Genomic DNA, 23,857 nt, shown 5'->3' with positions numbered 1-23,857 from the left:
CGATGTGCGCATAGTAACCAACGGCTTCTACATCGCACATACGTCATGAAATTATCGCTCCAGCGTCGTAGATTGCAAAGTGTGACAGTAGTCTACGACGCTGGAGCGATATTGTTACGACGCTGGAGCGTCACGGATCGTACCGTCGTAGCGATGAAAATTGCACTGTGTGACGGTACCCTAAGGGAAATATGCATCAGACATGGCTGTACAATTTTAGCCAGGTATGTTTGACTCTGAAATGCTATGGCGGCTTCTCCCCGCCCGCTGCCAGTGACTGACAAGTCTCCCCAATACACACATGAAGGGAGAGACCTGTAATTCAATGTCAGCGGGCGCTAAGAAGCAGGCTTTCAAGTTATTTTTTCTCTGAAACGCCATAATGTTGTAATGACAAATATACCTGGCTGAAATCATACAGCCGGTGTCTGATAGGTGATGCCGGTGGATCAGGCCTCGTATCATAGAAGGTTAGAGTTGGAAGGGATCTCCAGGATCATCGTGTCCAATGCAGGATTCACTACACCATAAACGATTCAGCTGTCAGGTTCCCTTTAACAAACAACGATGATCACAATGCAAAATATTTAAAATGCTGCTCCATCTGCGAGCATGAAATAGGACAGCTGGGCAGGAGACAAGTCTATAAATCCCTGTGTCCTGTATGGTAATGGATGATTTTCAAAGCCGCCTCATCCATGAGCCAGAGACCTTGGTCTCATCACCAGTGACTGACAGCCCTCCTCATACATCCGATGTTCCAAGCAGACAATCACTCACTGGCGGACAGAAGAAGGCCTTGCTCCCTATCGAGTTGGCCTTGAAACGCGTTGATTATCCCACAAGGTATGTGTACGTACAACCTTAAATTTAAAGTTATGATTTATCCTTCAAGCTACCAGAGAAAGGTTAAAAAGCCAAGTAATTAACATGAAAAAAATAAAAATCCAAAATACATGACACGGCTGTCAGACTTGCACCCTAGACGCTGCTTTACTTTATTGGTTTCCAGAAGAAAATTTCAAGGATTTTGACAGGTTTTTCAGATATAAATGAAATCATGACAACCCCGTATCTGCAGGAAGGAAAAGGTATCCTCTACCACAACTGAAGGCTGGTATTCCAGGAACTGATGAACTACAATCCCCAGAAGAACTGATGGGGGGGTATTAATGCAGTCCATGTAATCATGGGTCAGTGGGGCATTTTAAGATGGAAATCCCTTGCTATACAGACTGTTCTTGCCTGGTGAGGGCTATGAAGAGCTGCTTCTCCACTGCCGCCTGATTGTTGCCTAATAATATTTAAAAAAAAAAAAGCAAAAAAAAAAACCAAAACAATAATTTACAAGATTTAGCTTTCGTCAGCCTCCAGGTTGATATTGTTTCCAAACTTCGCATAGAGCTGTATTTTGAGATCACCGAGGACTTGCTGAATGGATTCTACCCGCGACTGTAAAGAATTTATTTCATCCTGTAACCCTTTCTGCACCAAAACGGGAAAGAAGAAAAAAGGAAAAATGCCATTAACTTACAGCAGACATGAAAACAACTATTCAGCTTAAAAGGAATCTGTCACCAGATTTTTGCTATCCCATTTGAAAGCAGCATTATGTAAGGGCAGAGACCCCGATTCCAGCGATGTGTCACTTACTGGGCTGCTTGCTATAGTTTTGATTAAAAACTGTTTTATTTGCTTCAGATCTAACAGTTCTCAGAAAGCTGAACTCTGTATCACCCCGCCAACACCACTGATGGGCAGCTTTCTGTGCACACTGTGCGTAGGAAGAAAGCTGCCAATTAGAGATGGGTGGACACTTCGATGTTTGGGTCCGACGAATTCTGCCGAACAGTTACAAAAAGTTCAGATTCGAGTACCAGAACAGTACCCAAACCCCAATCACTGGAACAAAACATAGTTATCCAGAAAGAAGAAAAAATGAATGGCACTGAGATAAATGTAATAAGTTACTTACTGGTAAGGAGGGGTACACTCTGAATCATTGGCACATTGTGGGAATGGAGTCACTTGGTGGGGGGTGCTTGCCAGAAATAAAACATGCAGATAAATCCAAAGGAAGAAGAAAGCAGCAACACTTCCGTTATGTGACGAAGAAACCTTAGTCCTTTATTTCCAACATAGATTCATGGACAAGGTAATCAGAGCAGGGACAGTGCAAGAAAAAGGAAGACGGCCGTTTCGCGTTATACACGCTTCCACGGGTCCAAATATGTCAGGTCGCATGTCATTTCCTTTTTAAAAGCAGTCATGTGACAGCATTTGCATATCATTGAAACATACCATATAGAAAACTAAAACATTCATATAGAACTCATCATTAACAAATGACATAACAATACAAACATATATCTAATTTTGGTAATTGACTAAGTAATACATATTAGCTACCAGAAAATACAAAACAAAAACAAAAATCCTTTTACAAAAAAGTTTTTACAAAATGTTATTTTTTTTTTTTTTTTTACAAAAAGCACGAATAATCCAGACGTTCATTTAGGCTATGTGCACACGTTGCGGATTAGGCTTAGGAATTTCTGGTGCGGATTCTGCCTCTCCTGGCGGAAAACGCACCTGCGGATTTGTTGCGTTTTTTGTGCGGTTCCGCAGCGGTTTTTGTGCGTTTTTGCGGCGGTTTTCTTGTGGATTTGCTGTGTTTTTTACCCCTGTGGTTTTCTATAATGGAATGGGTACAAAAACGCTGCAGATTCACAAAAAAGAAGTGGCATGCTACTTCTTTTAAACCGCAGCGCTTCCGCAGCGGATTTTCCGCACCATTAGCACAGCATTTTTTTTCTCATTGATTTACATTGTACTGTAAATCAATTGCGGATCTGCAGCGTTTCTGCACTGCAAAAAACGCTGCGGATCCGCAACGTGTGCACATAGCCTTAGTCCCAACAGACCTTGCGTGTTTGTTTTAATTATCCATTTTGCTTCATGCTTTAACAGGATTTTATTGTGATCACCGCCACAAGGTGGTAAATTAACCACTTCCAAACCCGCAAAACGCAAGCAGCGGGGATTGGAATCATGTGCTGTGTGAACGTGCTGTATAAGACGAGGAGAGCCTTTGCCGGTGGAAACTGAATGAAAATGTTCCCGAAATCTAATATGCAGCGATCTAATGGTTTTCCCATTATAAAAGAAAATCAAGTAATCAAATCCTTTATTTAATGTTGCGAAGGGCCAATCTGCAGGTAATTCCCTGTTAGATGATACTGGCAAAAACTGCAATCCCCACATTTGAAATTTCCTTTTGGGGGTATTAAGAGTTAACCAGTTATCATTCGATTGAGAAATACAAATTTTTAACTAAGAGATCTGTTAGATTATGTGTTCTCTTGTAAGCAAAACGGGGAGTTATCTTGCCGCATGTATTTAGAGCATTGTCTGATGCCAAGATATGCCAATTCTTGCGGATTGACGCATGTATAGCTTTATCCAAAGGCGTATGTTGAAAGCAAAAATTAAAATACTTTTTATGCTCAGATGTAGCTGTCTGAGGTAAAAAAGAACGCGGTTTTCTTTTCAAGAGCTCAACTTGCATTTTATTTTTAACCTGCTGTTCAGATTCATTTAACAATGATGAGGGATAACCTCTGTCGACAAAACGCTTTTTTAATGCATTCAACTGCTGCTGAAAGCAAGTGTCATCGTTATTAATTTTTCTTAGACGAAGCATTTGTCTATAGGGCAGACTTTTTTTTTAGTAAAATACGGATGAGCTGAATCAAAATGCAGCCGCGAATTAGAAGCTGTGGATTTTCTATGTACTTTTGTTAGAATGTTGCAATCACGAATACTAATATCAATGTCTACAAAATTTAGATTATCTTGTCCAAAGCATGATGTAAAGCACATATTTTCGTTATTTACAGTATTAAGATATACAACAAACTCGTCAAACTCAACTTTATTACCATCCCAGACGATAAAAATATCGTCCACATAGCGTATATAACTTTTCATATGTTTTAAGAAGGGATTTTTGTCACTAGTAATACATTTTTCTTCAAAAAGATGCAAGAAAAAGGTTGGCGAAAACGCATGCGACGGGTGTGCCCATGGCGGTCCCGACCACTTGTAAATACCACTGATTAAGAAATTTGAACGCATTATGAGTTAATACAAAATCTAAACCTTCTAAAATGAAGGTGATAAACTCAGATGATTTATGCGAATTCTGTAGCATTTTTTTAACTGCCATAATTCCCAGATTGTGGGGGATTTAGGTGTAAAGACTTTCTATATCAATTGAGGTTAAGGCAAAGCTAGCTTGCCACTCAATGGATCGTAACACCCTGAGAAAGTCGCCAGAATCCCTCACAAAAGCAGGAATTTGTGGTAAAAGTGGTTTTAGACACCAATCGAGATATTGTGACAGAGGCTCTGTGATTGAGTTCAAACCAGACACAATTGGTCTTCCAGGTGGTTGGGAGATTGACTTGTGTATTTTAGGTAACGTATACCAGTGTGGAATACACGGAAAAGGGGGAAATAATTTCTCTCCTTTTTTAGTCAAAACCCCATTTTCCACGTTTTTTCGTAAAAAAGACCTTAATATGTTTTTATATTTAGGGATTGGGTTATTTTGCAGCTGTATATAGGTGTTTTCACCTATATACGCTGCTTGCGTTTTGCGGGTTTGGAAGTGGTTAATATACCACCTTGTATAATAAAATCCCGTTAAAGCATGAGGCAAAATGGACAATTAAAACAAACGTGCAAGGTCTGTTGGGACTAAATGAACGTCTGGATTATTTCTGCTTTTCATTAAAAAAAATAAAAAATTTTGGTAAAACATTTTTTGTAAAAGAATTTTTGTAAAAGGATTTTTTTTTTGTTTTGTCTTTTCTGGTAGATAATATGTATTACTTAGTCAATCAGCGAAATTAGATATATGTTTGTATTGTTAAGTCATTTGTTAATGATGAGTTTTAGTTTTAGTTTTCTATGTGGTATGTTTTAATGATATGCAAATGCTGGCACATGACTGCTTTTAAAAAGGAAATGACATGCTACCTGACATATCTGGACATGTGGAAGCATGTATAAGGCTTCTTTCACACTAGCGTCGGAATCTCCCCGTCGCAATGCGTCGGGGAGAGATTCCGACGCTAGCGTTTGCTGCATTGCACAATGGGTGCAGCGGATGCATTTTTCCGGCGCATCCGCTGCCCCATTGTAAGGTGCGGGGAGGTGGGGGCGGAGTTCTGGCCGCGCATGCGCGGTCAGAAAAAGCGGTCCGTCAGGAGAAAAAAAACGTTACATGTAGCGTTTTTTTCTCCCGACGGTCCGCAAAAGCACGACGCATCCGTCGCTCGACGGATGCGACGTGTGGCAATCCGTCGCAAATGCGTCGTCAATGCAAGTCTATGGGGAAAAAACGCATCCTGCAAGCACTTTTGCAGGATGCGTTTTTTCTGCAAAACGACGCATTGCAGAAAACGCTAGTGTGAAAGTAGCCTAACGCGAAACGGCCATCGTCCTTTTACTTGCACTGTCCCTGCTCTTATTACCTTGTGCATGAATTTATATTGGAATTAAAGGACTAAGGTTTCTTCGTCACATAACGGAAGTGTTGCTGCTTTCTTCTTCCTTTGGATTTATCTACATCAGACGTGTCAAACTGCATTCCTCGAGGGCTGCAAACAGGTCATGTTTTCAGGATTTCCTTAGTATTGCACAGGTGATGGAATCATTCTGTGCAGGTGATTAAATTATCACCTGTGCAACACAAGGAAATCCTGAACACGTGACCTGTTTGCAGCCCTCGAGGAATGCAGTTTGACACCTCTGATCTACATGTTACAAAACATAGTTATACTCACTTAATGCCTAATTCCACCGAATCCCTTGTCTCCTGTAATAAAACAAATAAAAAACAACAATATCCCTCACCTGTCAGTCGTTTTGTCCCATGTAGTAATCTGTGTCTGGGGGATAAACAATTTTCAACTTGGACGGTGCCAAGATGCGACCACCCAGGCTGAGAACCACTGGTGACTGAACTGCTGCAACCACAGCCTCAGTGACTAGCGAGGATGACATTGAGGTTACCGCAGGTCACTGAGGCTGTGTTCCCAGCTGGACTGAACTGGGGTTACCTTGATGAGATCCCCGCAGAGACAAGTTCATCAAGAAAATTTCACTGCGGTGAATTTGAACGGTTTTGTTTAATTTAAAATAAAAGACTTTATTTTGGCTGTGTCTTTATTTACCATATAACTATAGGATTAGTAATGGATAATACAATACATAGGCAACATCAACCCCACAAATATGAACCCCACTTGCCACCACTACAGGCAAAGCGCCAGAATTGGCACATCTAATAGATGCACCGTTTCTGGGCGGCTGCAGGCTGCTATTTTTAGGCTGAAGGGGGGTTGCAATATCCATGGCCGCTTAGCAGCCTGAGAATACCAGCACCCCAGCTGTCTGCTTTAGCTTGGCTGGTTGTTAAAAATTGAGGTGACGCCACACCGTTTTTTAAAATTACTTCCTGGTGAAGCCCGTGTTCGGTGTCCGAGCCCAAACAGTAGGTATTCGGTACGGACGCAAGACTTTACTGTTTAGGTTCGCCTATCTCTACTGCCAATCAGTGGTTATACAGAGGGCGTGGTTATACAGAGCTCATGAATATTTCGGACAACATATCAGCTAGTTTACTAGTCCTCTAGTGCTAGTCTCCTGCTGATAAAACAGGGATTTTACACAAAACTACAGCAAGCTGCCCAATAAGTGATACAATGCAAAGATCAAAGCCTCAGATTACATAGCAAAGGCATGCTGTCAGATTCCCTTTAAATTACAGAATACTGACTATATGATGTAAAAATAGAGGTTCCTATTGGTTATTACATTTGTTGTTTCCATTCTTGCCTTCTCGGCTTTAAGATCATCAGTTCTCAACATCTCACTGCATGATTTTATATATATATATATATATATATATATATATATATATATATATATATATATATATATATAGCTCATGTGCTGTATACTACGTAACTGGGCAATATACTACGTCACTGGGCAATATACTACGTGGCTGGACAATATACTACGTGGCTGGGCTATACAGTCATGGCCAGAAGTTTTGAGAATGACACCAAAATTATATTTTCACATGATCTGCTGCCCTCTGGTTTTTATTAGTGTTTGTCTGATGTTTATATCACATACAGAAATATAATTGCAATCATATTATGAGTACCAATAGGTTATATTGACAGTTAGAATGAGTTAATGCAGCAAGTCAATATTTGCAGTGTTTATGTTTCAAAAACCTGACCGGCACATCCTGGATGTGCCGGTCAGGTTTTTGAAATGTATTCTCTAGCCTTCTGATCGTGCACTCCGCCTCCTAGCCACAGGTGTTTTAATTACAGCAGGTCCAATACCCCTCCACAGAGAGAGAGAATTTCAGTCTAAGAAGAGGTTTCACATGTACCCATTCAGATGGAGACGTTTATTCTCAGCGAGGAAAGGCAAGTCTAGGACCTGGTATAAGAGAGATGCCGTAAAGAGGCTACCAGGTACACATAAAATTGGCCATTTTTATGCGATAAAAGCTCTCATTTTTCATATTTCTAGTGCAGTAATGCAGTTCAATTTTCGTGTTTCATATTTGCATGTTTCAGCGCTACAGTGTGCTGCCTTATTTACTTAAATATTTGCAGTGTTGACCCTTCTTCTTCAAGACCTCTGCAATTCTCCCTGGCATGCTCTCAATCAACTTCTGGACCAAATCCTGACTGATAGCAGTCCATTCTTGCATAATCAATGCTTGCATTTTGCCAGAATTTGTTGTTTTTTGTTTGTCCACCCGTCTCTTGATGATTGACCACAAGTTCTCAATGGGATTAAGATCTGGGGAGTTTCCAGGCCATGGACCCAAAATCTATGTTTTGTTCCATGAGCCATTTAGTTATCACCTTTGCTTTATGGCAAGGTGCTCCATCATGCTGGAAAAGGCATTGTTGGGCGCCAAACTGCTCTTGGACGGTTGGGATAAGTTGCTCTTGGAGGACATTCTGGTACCATTCTTTATTCATGGCTGTGTTTTTAGGCAAGACTGTGAGTGAGCCAATTCCCTTGGCTGAGAAGCAACCCCACACATGAATGGTTTCAGGATGCTTTACAGTTGGCATGAGACAAGACTGGTGGTATCGCTCACCTCTTCTTCTCCGAATAAGCTGTTTTCCAGATGTCCCAAACAATCGAAAAGGGGATTCATCAGAGAAAATGACTTTGCCCCAGTCCTCAGCAGTCCACTCCCTGTACCTTTTGCAGAATATCAGTCGGTCCCTGATGTTTTTTCTGGAGAGAAGTGGCTTCTTTGCTGCCCTCCTTGAAACTAGGCCTTGCTCAAAGAGTCTCCGCCTCACAGTGTGTGCAGAAGCACTCACACCAGCCTGCTGCCATTCCTGAGCAAGCTCGGCACTGCTGGTAGTCCGATCCCGCAGCTGAAACAAGTTTTAAGATACGGTCCTGGCGCTTGCTGGTCTTTCTTGGGCGCCCTGGAGCCTTTTTGACAACAATGGAAGCTCTCTCCTTGAAGTTCTTGATGATTCGATAGATTGTTGACTGAGATGCAATCTTTGTAGCTGCGATACTCTTCCCTGTTAGGCCATTTTTGTGTAGTGCAATGATGGCTGCACGTGTTTCTTTAGAGATAACCATGGTTAACTGAAGAGAAACAATGATACCAAGCACCAGCCTCCTTGTAAAGTGTCCAGTGATGTCATTCTTACTTAATCATGACTGATTGATCGCCAACCCTGCCTCATCAACACCCACACTTGTGTTAATGGATCAATCACTAAAACGATGTTAGCTGCTCCCTTTAAGGCAGGACTGCAATGATGTTGAAATGTGTTTTGGGGGTTAAAGTTCATTTTCTGGGCAAATATTGACTTTGCAAGTACAGTAATTGCTGTTAAGCTGATCACTCTGACATTCAGGAGTATATGCAAATTGCCATTAGAAAAAAATGAAGCAGTAGACTTTGGAAAAATTAATATTTGTCTCATTCTCAAAACTTTTGGCCATGACTGTATACTACGTGGCTGGGCTATATACTACATCACTGGGCAGTATACTACATGGCTGGACAATATACTACGTGGCTGAGCAATATACTACGTGGACATGCATATTCTAGAATACCCGATGCGTTAGAATCGGGCCACCATCTAGTATATATAATATATATATATATATATATATTAGATGGTGGCCCGATTCTAACGCATCATATTCTAGAATACCCGATGCGTTAGAATCGGGCCACCATCTAGTATATATAATATATATATATATATATATATATTAGATGGTGGCCCGATTCTAACGCATCGGGTATTCTAGAATATGCATGTCCACGTAGTATATTGCCCAGCCACGTAGTATATTGCCCAGCCACGTAGTATACAGCACAGAGCCACGTAGTATATTGCCCAGTGACGTAGTATATTGCCCAGTGACGTAGTATATTGCCCAGCTACGTATGTCACAGGTTAAAAAATAAAAAATAAACATACTCACCTAACGATTCGAGGGCCCATAGTTGTTTAACACACTCACCGTTCTGGTCGCTGCTCCTCAGCGTCCTGTCTCTCCGCCTCCTGGGATCCAACGGCGCTGTGCCGATGGGCGCGCGACTGCCATCTTGCGTTCCCAGGATGCATTGCGAAATTACCCAGAAGACTTATCGGTGTCGCGAGACCGCTAGGTCTTCTGGGTAATTTCGCAATGCATCGCTGGGAGAGGAAGATGGCGGCAGGCGCGAGCGCCTCAGCGGACAACGGAAAGTGAGTATAGCAGGTTTTTTTTTTTTACTATTTTTAACCCCTTAATCCCATATGACGTACTATCCCGTCCAGGTGACCTGGGACTTAATTCCCATGGACGGGATAGTACGTCATATGCGATCGGCCGCGCTCACGGGGGGAGCGCGGCCGATCGCGGCCGGGTGTCAGCTGCCTATCGCAGCTGACATCCGGCACTATGTGCCAGGAGCGGTCACGGACCGCTCCCGGCACATTAACCCCCGGCACACCGCGATCAAAGATGATCGCGGTGTGCCGGCGGTGCAGGGAAGCATCGCGCAGGGAGGGGGCTCCCTGCGGGCTTCCCTGAGACGATCGGTACACGGTGATGTGCTCACCGTGTACCGAGCGTCTTCTCCCTGCAGTCCCCGGATCCAAAATGGCCGCCGGGCTGCATCCGGGTCCTGCAGGGAGCACTTCCGGGTCAGGATCAGGCTGCAGCTGCAGCTCTAATCCTGCCCGGCTGTATGTCAGATCACCGATCTGATAGAGTGCTGTGCACACTGTCAGATCGGTGATCTGTGATGTCCCCCCCTGGGACAAAGTGAAAAAGTAAAAAAAAAAATTTCCACACTTGTAAAAAAAAAAATAAAAAAAAAATTCCTAAATAAAGCAGAAAAAAAAAAATATTATTCCCATAAATACATTTCTTTACATAAAAAAAAACAAAAAAACAATAAAAGTACACATATTTAGTATCGCCGCGTCCGTAACGACCCGACCTATAAAACTGGCCCACTAGTTAACCCCTTCAGTGAACACCGTAAGAAAAAAAAAAAAAAAACGAGCCAAAAAACAACGCTTTATTATCATAACGCTGAACAAAGAGTGGAATAACACGCGATCAAAAAGACGGATATAAATAACCATGTTACCTCTGAAAACGTCATCTTGTCCCGCAAAAAACGAGCCGCCATATAGCATCATAACCAAAAAAATAAAAAAGTTATAGTCCTCTGAATAAAGCGATGCCAAAATAATTATTTTTTCTATAAAATAGCTTTTATCGTATAAAAGCGCCAAAACATAAAAAAAATGATATAAATGAGGTGTCGCTGTAATCGTACTGACCCGAAGAATAAAACTGCTTCATCAATTTTACCAAACGCGGAACGGTATAAACGCCTCCCCCAAAAGAAATTCATGAATAGCTGGTTTTTGGTCATTCTGCCTCACAAAAAAATCGGAATAAAAAGCGATCAAAAACTGTCACGTGTCCGAAAATGTAACCGATAAAAACGTCAACTCGTCCCGCAAAAAACAAGACCTCACATGACTCTGTGGACCAAAATATGGAAAAATTATAGGTCTCAAAATGTGGAGACGCAAAAACTTTTTTGCTATAAAAAGCGTCTTTTAGTGTGTGACGGCTGCCAATCATAAAAATCCGCTAAAAAACTCGCTATAAAAGTAAATCAAACCCCCCTTCATCACCCCCTTAGTTAGGCTAGGTTCACATTGCGTTAATGGGTTAACGCTAACGGACAGCGTTGCACGGCGAAAATGTCACAATTAACGCCGTGCAACGGGTCCGTTAGCACAACCATTGACAGCAATGTGATTTTCAGGTGTAGCGCATCGCTAGAGCGTGCCATTTTCGGCTCGCGCTAGCAAGGTGCCATTCTTTTGTGGCGCGCCTCAGACGCTGCTTGCAGCGTCCGCGGCGCGCCCGAGGTCCGATCCCCGATCTTCCAGAGCGGGGACGTTAACGCGACCACTAAACACGACACCTAAAAAGACATTGTGTTAGCGCAATCCGCTAGTGCTAAACGGATTTCCCTAACGCAATGTGAACCTAGCCTTAGGGAAAAATAATAAAATTAAAAAAAATGTATTTATTTCCATTTTCCGGTTAGGGTTAGGGTTAGGGTTAGGGCTAGGGTTGGGGCTAGGGTTAGGGTTTGGATTACATTTACGGTTGGGATTAGGGTTGGGATTAGAATTAGGGGTGTGTCAGGGTTAGGTGTGTGGTTAGGGTTACAGTTGGGATTAGGGTTAGTGGTGCGTTTGGATTAGGGTTTCATTTATAATTGGGGGGTTTCCACTGTTTAGACACATCAGGGGCTCTCCAAACGCGACATGGCGTCCGATCTCAATTCCAGCCAATTCTGCATTGAAAAAGTAAAACAGTGCTCCTTCACTTCCGAGCTCTCCCGTGCGCCCAAACAGGGGTTTACCCCAACATATGGGGTATCAGCGTACTCGAGACAAATTGGACAACAACTTTTTGGGTCCAAGTTCTCTTGTTATCCTTGGGAAAATAAAAATTTGGGGGGCTAAAAATCATTTTTGTGGGAAAAAAAAGGATTTTTATTTTCACGGCTCTGGGTTGTAAACTGTAGTGAAACACTTGGGGGTTCAAAGTTTTCACAACACATCTAGATAAGTTCCATGGGAGGTCTAGTTTCCAATATGGGGTCACTTGTGGGTGGTTTCTACTGTTTGGGTACATCAGGGGCTCTGCAAATGCAACGTGACGCCTGCAGACCAATCCATCTAAGTCTGCATTCCAAATGGCGCTCCTTCCCTTCCGAGCTCTGCCATGAGCCCAAACAGTGGTTCCCCCCCACATATGGGGTATCAGCGTACTCAGGACAAATTGAACAACAACTTTTGGGGTCCAATTTATTCTGTTACCCTTGTAAAAATACAAAGCTGGGGGCTAAAAAATCATTTTTGTGAAAAAAAAAAGAATTTTTATTTTCACGGGTCTGCGTTATAAACTGTAGTGAAACACTTAGGGGTTCAAAGTTCTCACAACACATCTAGATAAGTTCCATGGGAGGTCTAGTTTCTAATATGGGGTCACTTGTGGGGGGTTTGTACTGTTTGGGTACATCAGGGGCTCTGCAAATGCAACGTGACTCCTGCAGACCAATCCATCTAAGTCTGCATTCCAAATGGCGCTCCTTCCCTTCCGAGCTCTGCCATGCGCCCAAACAGTGGTTCCCCCCCACATATGGGGTATCAGCGTACTCAGGACAAATTGGACAACAACTTTTGGGGTCCAATTTATTATGTTACCCTTGTGAAAATACAAAACTGGGGGCTAAAAAATTTTTGCGAAAAAAAAATAAATTTATTTTAACGGCTCTGCGTTATAAACTGTAGTGAAACACTTGGGGGTTCAAAGCTCTCAAAACACATCTAGATAAGTTCCTTAGAGGGTCTAGTTTCCAAAATGGTGTCACTTGTGGGGGTTTTTAATGTTTAGGCACATCAGGGGCTCTCCAAACCAACATGGCGTCCCATCTTAATTCCAGTCAATTTTGCATTGAAAAGTCAAATGGCGCTCCTTCCCTTCCGAGCTCTGCTATGCACCCAAAAAGTGGTTTACCCCCACATATGGGGTATCGTCGCACTCAGGACAAATTGCACAACAACTTTTGTGGTCTAATTTCTTCTCTTACCCTTGGGAAAATAAAAAATTGGTGGCGAAAAGATTATTTTTGTGAAAAAATATGATTTTTTATTTTTACGGCTCTGCATTATAAACTTCTGTGAAGCACTTGTTGGGTCAAAGTGCTCACCACACCTCTAGATAAGTTCCTTAAGGGGTCTACTTTCCAAAATGGTGTCACTTGTGGGGATTTCAATGTTTAGGCACATCAGGGGCTCTCCAAACGCAACATGGCATCCCATCTCAATTCCAGTCAATTTTGCATTGAAAAGTAAAATGGCGCTCCTTCCCTTCCGAGCTCTGCCATACGCCCAAACAATGGTTTACACCCATATACGGGGTATCAGCGTACTCAGGACAAATTGGCCAACAATTTTTGAGGTTCAATTTCTTCTCTTACTCTTGGGAAAATAAAAAATTGGGGGCGAAAAGATAATTTTTGTGAAAAAATATGATTTTTTATTTTTACGGCTCTGCATTATAAACTTCTGTGAAGCAATTGGTGGGTCAAAGTGGTCACCACACATCTAGATAAGTTCCTTAGGGTGTCTACTTTCCAAAATGGTGTCACTTGTGGGGGGTTTCAATGTTTAGGCACATCAGTGGCTCTCCAAACGCAACATGGTGTCCCATCTCAATTCCTGTCAATTTTGCATTTAAAAGTCAAATGGCGCTCCTTCCCTTCCGAGCTCTGCCATGCGCCCAAACAGTGGTTTACCCCCACATATGGGGTATCAGCGTACTCAGTACAGATTGTACAACAATGTTTGGCATCCATTTTATCCTGTTACCCTTGGTAAAATAAAACAAATTGGAGCTGAAATAAATTTTGTGTGAAAAAAAGTTAAATATTCATTTTTATTTAAACATTCCAAAAATTCCTGTGAAACCCCTGAAGGGTTAATAAACTTCTTGAATGTGGTTTTGAACACCTTGAGGGGTGCAGTTTTTAGAATGGTGTCACACTTGGGTATTTTCTATCATATAGACCCCTCAAAATGACATCAAATGAGATGTGGTCCCTAAAAAAAAATGGTGTTGTAAAAATGAGAAATTGCTGGTCAACTTTGAACCCTTATAACTCCCTAACAAAAAAAAATTTTGGTTCCAAAATTGTGCTGATGTAAAGGAGACATGTGGGAAATGTTACTTATTAAGTATTTTGCGTGACATATCTCTGTGATTTAAGGGCATAAAAATTTAAAGTTGGAAAATTGCGAAATTTTCAAAATTTTCGCCAAATTTCCGTTTTTTTCACAAATAAACGCAAGTTATATCGAATAAATGTTACTACTAAAATGAAGTACAATATGTCACGAGAAAACAATGTCAGAATCGCCAAGATCCGTTGAAGCGTTCCAGAGTTATAACCTCATAAAGGGACAGTGGTCAGAATTGTAAAAATTGGCCCGGTCATTAACGTGCAAACCACCCTCGGGGCTTAAGGGGTTAACATTACTTTTTTTACTATTGATGCTGCGTAGGCAGCATCAATAGTAAAAGGTTGGGGACACACAGGGTTAATAGCGGCGGTAACGGAGTGCGCTACCCACGGCATAACGCGGTCCGTTACCGCCGGCATTAACCCTGTGTTAGCGGTGACCGGAGGGGAGTATGGAGCAGGCACCGGGGACAGTGACTGCGGGAAGCATGGAGCGGAGCGCCGGGGACACTGCGGGGAGTATGGAGCGGAGCGCCGGGGACACTGCGGGGAGTATATAGCAGAGTGCCGGGGACACTGCGGGGAGAATATAGCGGAGCGCCGGGGACACTGCGGGGAGTATATAGCGAAGCGCCGGGGACACTGCAGGGAGTATATAGTGGAGCCCTGGGAACACTGCGGGGAGCATGGAGCGGGCGTCGGCCACTGACTGCGGGGAGTAAGGAGCAGCCATTTTCTTCTGGACTGTGCCAGTCGCTGATTGGTCGTGGCTGTTTTGCGGCGACCAATCAGCGACTTGAATTTCCATGATAGACAGAGGCCACGACCAATGAATATTCATGACAGACAGACAGACGGAAGTACCCCTTAGACAATAATGTATATAGATATATACACACACACACAAGTTTGCATTTATTTCCCATTATCTCTTAAAGTGTACATCGTTTTATATAAAAATACAGGAGGGAGCACAATCTTCGCTGTTCTAAATCACTGGCGTAGCAGATACTGCTCTTAAATAGTGGCATGGAGCAGCCATGTTCGGCTTTCTCATCACTGTGTAGGGGACAGATTGTTCTGATATGTGTCCTAGACTCCCCGTATCCAATACAGTAGCCAATGCTGAAGGATCACATTGTACAGAGCTATAACCTATGACACAGAGCAGGATGATCTGCCCTTAATGAAGTTACAAACACCAGAAGCGCAGACCGCAGCTTGTCCATGGCAGAATCAACTAGGTCAGTGATTCACAATGATTACTGTGCACACTCCTGTATTGTCACCATGGTTCCACATAGCTGGAGTTGTATATACTGTTTAGATCAATGCAAAAGTAACGGACGGTGGATCGAAGGAGATTATAAAACAATGATATAAAGCTTAGTGTGAGGTCAGAGCTGACAATATAATACTGACAGCGAGTGAGTGTACATAGGGAGCAGTATTATAGCAGTATTATAGTAGTTATATTATTGTACATAGGGGCAGTATTATATTAGTAAAATTCTTCAACATAGGAGCAGTATTATAGCAGTTATATTCTTGTACATAGGGGCAGTATTGTAGAAGTTATATTCTTGAACTCAGAGGCAGTATTATTGTAGGTAGTTATATTCTTGTACATGGGGACACAGTATTATAGTAGTTATATGATTGTAAATATGGGGCAGTATTATAGTAATTATATTCTTGTACATAGGGAGCAGTATTATATTAGTTAAATTCTTGTACGTAGGGGGCAGTATTATAATAATCATATTCTTGAACATACGAGGGAATTATAGAATTTATATTGTGTGACTAACCTTTGCACCCTCCAGCATATCTTGAGTCTCCTCTTGGGAATGACTAATAAAAACATCTCCGATCTGATAAGGGATAAGCAGAGACTCGTCTAGCATCATTATGTCGTCAGAGGCGTCTTCCAGGTTCTGAAGCTCCTTCTATAATTTGAGAAACAGTTAATGTTAATTTATTGATCACAGTATTGATAACGAGTCTCCACTCTGATTAAAGGGGTTGTCCACTACTAAGACAACCCCTTCTTAACCCCTTAAGCCCCAAGGGTGGTTTGCACGTTAATGACCGGGCCAATTTTTACAATTCTCACCACGGTCCCTTTTGGCTATGTGCACACATTCAGGTTTTTTCGCGATTTTTCGCGCTAAAAACGCTATAAGAACTCATTAAAAACGCATACATTATGCATTCTATCATTTAGAATGCATTCTGCATGTTTTGTGCACATGGATGGTTTTTTTCCGCGTAAAAAACGCATCGCGGTAAAAAAACAGGGATTTTTGTGTTACTCACCGTAAAATCCTTTTCTCCGAGTCATTCATTGGGGGACACAGGACTGTGGGTGTATGCTATTGCCGCCAGGAGGCTGACACTAAGTAGACAAAAAAAAAAGTTAGCTCCTCCTCCATAGTATACACCTTGACACTGGCCCTGACAGCTCCAGTTTGGTGCACAAGCAGTAGGAGATAGAGAAAACAAAACAGCATTAGAGCAAAGACAACATGTCTAGAATAATACTACAGTCTGAACAACCCCGTAGAAAAAAATAACAAAAAGAAATAGGGAGGGAGCTGTGTCCCCCAATGAATGACTCGGAGAAAAGGATTTTACGGTGAGTAACACAAAAATCCCTGTTTCTCCATCGTCTCATTGGGGGACACAGGACTGTGGGATGTCCCAAAGCAGTCCCAGGGTGGGGAAAAAAGACTCACTGGAACAAACCCTTAGGCACTTACCGCCTATAGGTGCGATACCGCAGCCTGAAGAATTTTTCTTCCCAAACTTGCATCAGCAGAGGCCTGAGTGTGGATATTATAATGTTTGGAGAAAGTGTGCAGGCTAGACCAAGTTGCCGCTTTGCAAACCTGTTCTGCTGAAGCTTGGTGCCGAAGTGCCCAGGAAGCCCCTACCGCTCGAGTAGAGTGTGCCCTGATCCCAGCCGGGATGGCTGCACCCTTGATGCGGTAGGCCTCCTGAATGGTGGCTCATATCCATCTGGCTAAGGTCGACCTAGAGGCTGCGAATCCCTTTCTGTGACCCACAGGGAGAACGAACAGGACCTCCGTCTGTCGAAAAGAAGCGGTCCGAGAAACATATCTTCTCAGCGCTCTCACCAGGTCCAGAGTAAGGAGAGCTTTTTCCACACGGTGTGAAGGAGCAGGAGAAAAAGAAGGCAAGACTATGTCTTCATTGATGTGAAATGAGGAAACTACCTTTGGTAGAAAAGAGGGAACTGGTCTTAATACTACTTTATCCTGATGAAATTGCATAAACGGCGACTGGCAGGACAAGGCCGCCAATTCCGACACCCGCCTAATGGAGGTTATGGCTACCAAAAACAAAACCTTCCAAGAAAGATACGTTAAAGAAACTTCTTGGAAGGGCTCAAATGGGGCTTCCTGAAGAGCGCTTAGGACCAGATAAGGTCCCAAGCTTCTAGCGGGGCCCTGTAAGGGGGGACCATGTGAGAGACTCCCTGCAAAAAAGTCTTGACCTGTGAAATGGAAGAAATTCTGCGCTGGAAAAGAACCGATAGGGCTGAAATTTGCCTCCTAAGGGTACTTAGAGCAAGACCTGAGTCTAACCCAGCCTGGAGAAAAGCTAAAATATTAGGAACGGAGAACCGTAAAGGAGGAAGACCCTTCTTCCTGCACCACGAGAGAAAAACTTTCCAGGTGTGGTGGTAAATGCTCGCAGAAACTGTCTTTCGAGCATTAATCATAGTGGAAGCTACTTTTTGAGAAAAACCGGCCTGGGTCAGAATCCAAGATTCAACGGCCAAGCCGTCAAACGCAGGGCCCCTAAGTTCTGGTGGAATATCGGCCCCTGCGACAGAAGATCCGGCCGCATTGGAAGCTCCCAAGGAACCCCGGCAATCAGCTGAACGAGGTCCGCGTACCATGACCTCCGAGGCCAATCTGGTGCGACTAGAATTGACGGAACTCCCTCTATCTTGATCTTCCTGACTACCCTTGGGAGGAGCACCAGAGGAGGAAACAGATATGGAAGACGAAACTGGTTCCAAGGAAGGACCAGTGCGTCCACGGCGAGAGCTCTTGGATCTCGATAACGAGCTACGAACCTGGGGACCTTGGCATTCCACCCGGATGCCATTAGATCCACGTCCGGGGTACCCCAGCGTTGGCAAATCTGCCGAAAAACGTCGGGGTGAAGAGACCATTCCCCGAACGCAAGACCCTGACGGCTCAGAAAGTCCGCTGCCCAGTTCTCCTTGCCCGGGATGTAAACTGCCGAGATCACGGAGTGGTTGTTTTCGGCCCAGCGGAGGATTTGTCCTACCTCGCGCATGGCTGACCTGCTGCGGGTGCCCCCCTGATGATTTACGTAAGCCACAGCCGTGGCATTGTCCGATTGGATCCGGACCGGGTGACCCGCCAGAAGATGGTGAAAGTGCCAGCCAAATTGCCCTTATCTCCAACAGATTGATTGGAAGAGCTGACTCCCCTGGAGACCAAACACCTTGTGCTGTGTGTTGGTGAAACACTGCTCCTCAACCGAGAAGACTGGCGTCTGTAGAAACTACCAGCCAATGGACTGGAGAAAAGGCTTTCCCCTGCCGCAGAGAGGAGCTCCTCATCCACCATATGAGAGATTGCCTGACCCGAGGAGACAGACGGCAACGGAGGTTGAGAGAAGCATGTGAACTAGATCCTCAAACTCAGGATGAGAAGAAAACACCTTATGAGGTTGCTTGAATCTTTTAAAAGACACCTTATGACCTGAAGGTAAGGTGGCTACATCCTCTACTCCCAAAGACTGGTTAACGGCCTCAATGAGACTGTCAACTGATTCCTGATAATCAGGAGCTTCTAAATCAAAAGACCCTTCAGAGTCAAAGTCCGAACCATGTTCATTCACTCCCACAGGTGAGGGAGACCGAGAGACGGAATTCACAGATGCAGATGCACCTGACGGACCGGGAGACGCTGTATGGGTACGCTTCCCCCGCGTCTGCCTAGAGGGAGTACGGCCCCTGCAGGCCGGAGGATCCTGAGAATCGGAGGATCTTTCCGGAACAGATGGATGAACGTCCCTGACAGGGCTTCCCCCGCGTCCTTGAAGGGACTCAACCGCCTTTGTTAGAGACGCCATAGATTGCGTTAAGGATACGACCCACTCAGGGGGAGGTGCCGCAGTCTCAGAAACAGGCATACCCGGCAGAATGGCAAGCGGGGTAGCAGGCGGGATAGCAGGCGGGGGCTCCTGAGCGCGTTCGGAATCGCAAGCTTCACAGAAATGGCTAGTTTGCGCATGCGGAAAAGAAACCCGGCAAGTAATGCATGAAGTATACAGGACTGTGTGAGACTTAGTCCTTCTAGACATGATGACTATTGCTGCTATGAAACTCTTCATGAGCTACTGGGTCTAGAACAAAAAACTGCTGTCAGGCTGAGGGAAGTAGCACTTACCCCAGTCCTGTGTCCCCGTTGGTTCTGAGCACCACACCTCTGAGCAGAGAAAACCTCCCTTAAGAAGATCATGAAAAGGGGGAGGAGCTGCCATAAGGATCGTGCAAAGGCCAAAGCAGGGGACTTGATTTTCCCCATACCTGCGCTCTCCTAGAAACGCTGGGAGCGCGAAACCGGAAGTATGCGCTGCCGAAGGGGGGCGGAACTTCCGCCCACGACCCTGCAGGAAACTACAGCGACCATGATGCAACGGGCCGCCGGAAGAAAGTTGCTAGGGGCGGAACTTCCGCCTATGATCCTGCAGGGAACTACAGTGACCATGATGCAGCGGGCCGCCGGAAGAAAGATGCTAGGGGCGGGACTTCCGCCCGTGCTTTAGCTATGGAGACAACCTGGAACCGGCACCGCACTGAGAGCAGCATGGCTTTCCCTGAGACCGCGCAATGAAGCAGGAGCCCCCCCCCCCCGCAGCCTCTGACAACACACAAGGTTAGAAAAGAGGCATACACGTAAATCCACATATAAATATATATATAAATATACATATGGGAAAAGACGGTGCAGGCACACTAACTCCTTCACCCTTCAGTAGGTGAGGAGAGGGACCGTCTGCCTCCTTTAAGCACCGCAGACCAATGCATTGGTGATTGAAGTGGAGGCTGCACGGACAATGCATAAATGCCTGTACAACCTAGGGTTTCGTTACCTCAGGGTGGTCAGGTTTTTAGTCCGGCAATCCCACGTCGCGGGAAAGGATACGTGGTGGCGACACTTACACGTGCTCGCCCGTTGTTGGTTTGGGGAGATCGGACCCCTTCAAAAAGGTCCGTCGCCCCTATCTTATCCTCAAGGTAGAATGTATCTGGGAAAACCCAGAGATGTGCCTACTACCGACACTAAGCATAAACTGGAGCTGTCAGGGCCAGTGTCAAGGTGTATACTATGGAGGAGGAGCTAACTTTTTTTTTTGTCTACTTAGTGTCAGCCTCCTGGCGGCAATAGCATACACCCACAGTCCTGTGTCCCCCAATGAGACGATGGAGAAATTAGCATGTTCATTATTTTTGCAGATTTTCTGCGTTTTTCCCGCAATTCTATGCATTTGGGACAAAACGCACAAAAAACGTACCAAAAACGCGTCAAAAACGCGGTAGGGAAGGGTAACAGGAGAAATTGGACCCCAAAAGTTGTTGTCAAATGTGTCCTGACTACGCTGATACCCCATATGTTGGGGTAAACCCCTGTTTGGGCGCACGGGAGAGCTCGGAAGGGAAAGAGCTCTGTTTTACTTTTTCAACGCAGAATTGGCTGGAATTGAGATCGGAAGCCATGTCGCGTTCGGAGAGCCCCTGATGTGCCTAAACAGTGGAAACCCCCCCCCCAATTATAACTGAAACCCTAATCCAAACACACCCCTAACCCTAGTCCCAACGGTAACCCTAACCACACCCCTAATGCTGACACACCCCTAACCCTTATCCCAACCGTAAATGTAATCCTAACCCTAACTTTAGCCCCAACCCTAACTGTAGCCCTAACCCTAGACCCAACACTAACCCTAGCCCCAACCCTAACCCTAGCCCCAAACCTAGCCCTAACCCTAGCCCCAAACCTAACCCTAGCTCCAACCCTAACCCTAGCTCCAACCCTAACCCTAGCTCCAACCCTAACCCTAGCCCCAACCCTAACCCTAGCTCCAACCCTAACCCTAGCTCCAACCCTAACCCTAGCTCCAACCCTAACCCTAGCCCCAACCCTAACCCTAGCTCCAACCCTAACCCTAGCTCCAACCCTAACCCTAGCTCCAACCCTAACCCTAGCTCCAACCCTAACCCTAGCTCCAACCCTAACCCTAGCTCCAACCCTAACCCTAGCTCCAACCCTAACCCTAGCTCCAACCCTAACCCTAGCCCCAACCCTAACCCTATCCCTAGCCCCAACCCTATCCCTAGCTTTAGCCCCAACAGTGGAAACCCCCCAATTATAACTGAAACCCTAATCCAAACACATCCCTAACCCTAATCCCAACATTAACCCTAACCACACCCCTAACTTTGACACACCCCTAACCCTAATCCCAACCCAAACCTATTCCCAACTGTAAATGTAATCCTATCCCTAATTTTAGCCCCAACCCTAACCTTAGCCTCAACCCTAACTGTAGCCTTAACCCTAGCCCTAACTCTAGCCCTAACCCTAGCCCTAACCCTAACCCTAGCGGGAAAATGGAAATAAATATTTTTTTTAATTTTATTATTTTTCCCTAACTAAGGTGGTGATGAAGGGGGGTTTGATTTACTATGTATAGCGGGTATTTTAGAGGATTTTTATGATTGGCAGCTGTCACACACTAAAAGACGCTTTTTATTGCAAAAAATAATGCATCTCCACATTTTAAGAGCTACAATTTTTCCATATTTTGGTCCAACAGAGTCATGTGAGGTCTTGTTTTTTTGCGGGACGAGTTGACGTTTTTATTGGAACCATTTTTGGGCACATGACATTTTTTTGATCGCACTTTATTCCGATTTTTGTGAGGCAGAATGACCAAAAACCAGCTATTCATGAATTTCTTTTGGGCGGGGGAGGCATTTATACCGTTCCGCGTTTGGTAAAATTGATAAAGCAGTTTTATTCTTCGAGTCAGTACGATTACAGCGATACCTCATTTATATAATTTATGTTTTGGCGCTTTTATACGATAAAAACTATTTTATATAAAAAATAATTATTTTTGTATCGCTTTATTCTGAGGACTATAACTTTTTTATTTTTTCACTGATGACGCTGTATGGCGGTTCGTTTTTTGCGGGACAAGATGATGTTTTCAGCGGTACCATGGTTATTTATATACTTCTTTTTGATCACGTGTTATTCCACTTTTTATTTGGTGGTATCATAATAAAGCGTTGTTTTTTGCCTCGTTTTTTTGTGATGGTGTTCACTGAAGGGGTTAACTAGTGGGACAGTTTTATAGGTGGGGTCGTTACGGACGCGGCGATACTAAATATGTGTACTGTTATTGTTTGTTTTTTTATTTAGATAAAGAAATGTATTTATTGGAACAATATTTTTTCTTTATTGAGAAATTATTTTTTTTATTTATTTTTTTTTACACATGTGAATTTTTTTTTTTAACTTTTTGGCATTGTCCCAGGGGGGGACATGATACTATAGGGTCAGATCGCTGATCTGACACTTTGCAGTGCACTGTGTCAGATCAGCGATCTGACAGGCAGGGCTGCAGGCTTACCAGCGCCTGCTCTGAGCAGGCGCTGGTAAGCCACCTCCCTGCAGGACCCGGAAGTAGCCCCGCGGCCATTTTGGATCCGGGCCTGCAGGGAGGAGGAGGTAGGAGACCCTCGGAGCAACGTGATCACATCGCGTTGCTCCGAGGGTCTCAGGGAAGCACGCAGGGAGCCCCCTCCCTGCGCGATGCTTCCCTATGCCACCGGAATGCTGTGATCATCTTTGATCGCACTGTGCCGGGGGTTAATGTGCCAGGAGCGGTCCGTGACCGCTCCTGGCACATAGTGCCGGATGTCAGCTGCGATAGTCAGCTGACACCCGGCCGCGCTCCCCCCGTGAGCTCGGTTGATCGTGCTGGACGTACTATTCCGTTCTTGGGAAGTAGGGCACACCCCACATGGACGGAATAGTATGTCCAATGGTAGAAAGGGGTTAAACCAAATATTTGGCCGTAATAAAAGAACAATGCCTATACTCAATTATCGTACCGGGGCCATTCCCGTGGTGTTGGCATTCGCTCTCCCCGGGGCTATGATGCGGTGCTGTAACACGCAACTCCGTGCTCAAACAGAGCTGGCGTCACTATCTCCACCTTCAGACAAACTGAACATGAAGAGGAAGCCACAGATCAGCTGCAGCTGGAGCTCCTCTTCATGTTCAGTTTGTCCGAAGGAGACAGTGATGCCATTGCTGATTGGGCGTCAGGCACCACGTGTCATTCCACCACATC

The 23,857-nt window shown here is 44.4% G+C and overlaps 1 protein-coding gene across 1 annotated transcript in view; it reads right to left on the bottom strand.

Annotated features, from left to right (window-relative positions):
• Positions 1 to 968: 968 nt before the first annotated feature.
• The window catches only part of PFDN4 (prefoldin subunit 4), a 35,031-nt gene continuing 12,142 nt past the window's right edge, over positions 969 to 23,857 (bottom strand). The window contains exons 3-4 of the mRNA XM_069750925.1: positions 16,234 to 16,371; positions 969 to 1,485 (exon numbers count right to left, since the gene is read on the bottom strand). Coding sequence (XP_069607026.1) covers positions 1,354 to 1,485; positions 16,234 to 16,371 — 270 coding nt within the window. The 3' untranslated portion in view covers positions 969 to 1,353. The remainder of the gene's footprint in view (positions 1,486 to 16,233; positions 16,372 to 23,857) is intronic.

Source organism: Ranitomeya imitator, chromosome 2, assembly GCF_032444005.1.
Source record: "Ranitomeya imitator isolate aRanImi1 chromosome 2, aRanImi1.pri, whole genome shotgun sequence".
Classification (NCBI taxonomy): Eukaryota; Metazoa; Chordata; class Amphibia; order Anura; family Dendrobatidae; genus Ranitomeya; species Ranitomeya imitator.
Note: the sequence above shows the minus strand (reverse complement) of the source record. Positions and strands in the feature narration are given on the sequence as shown.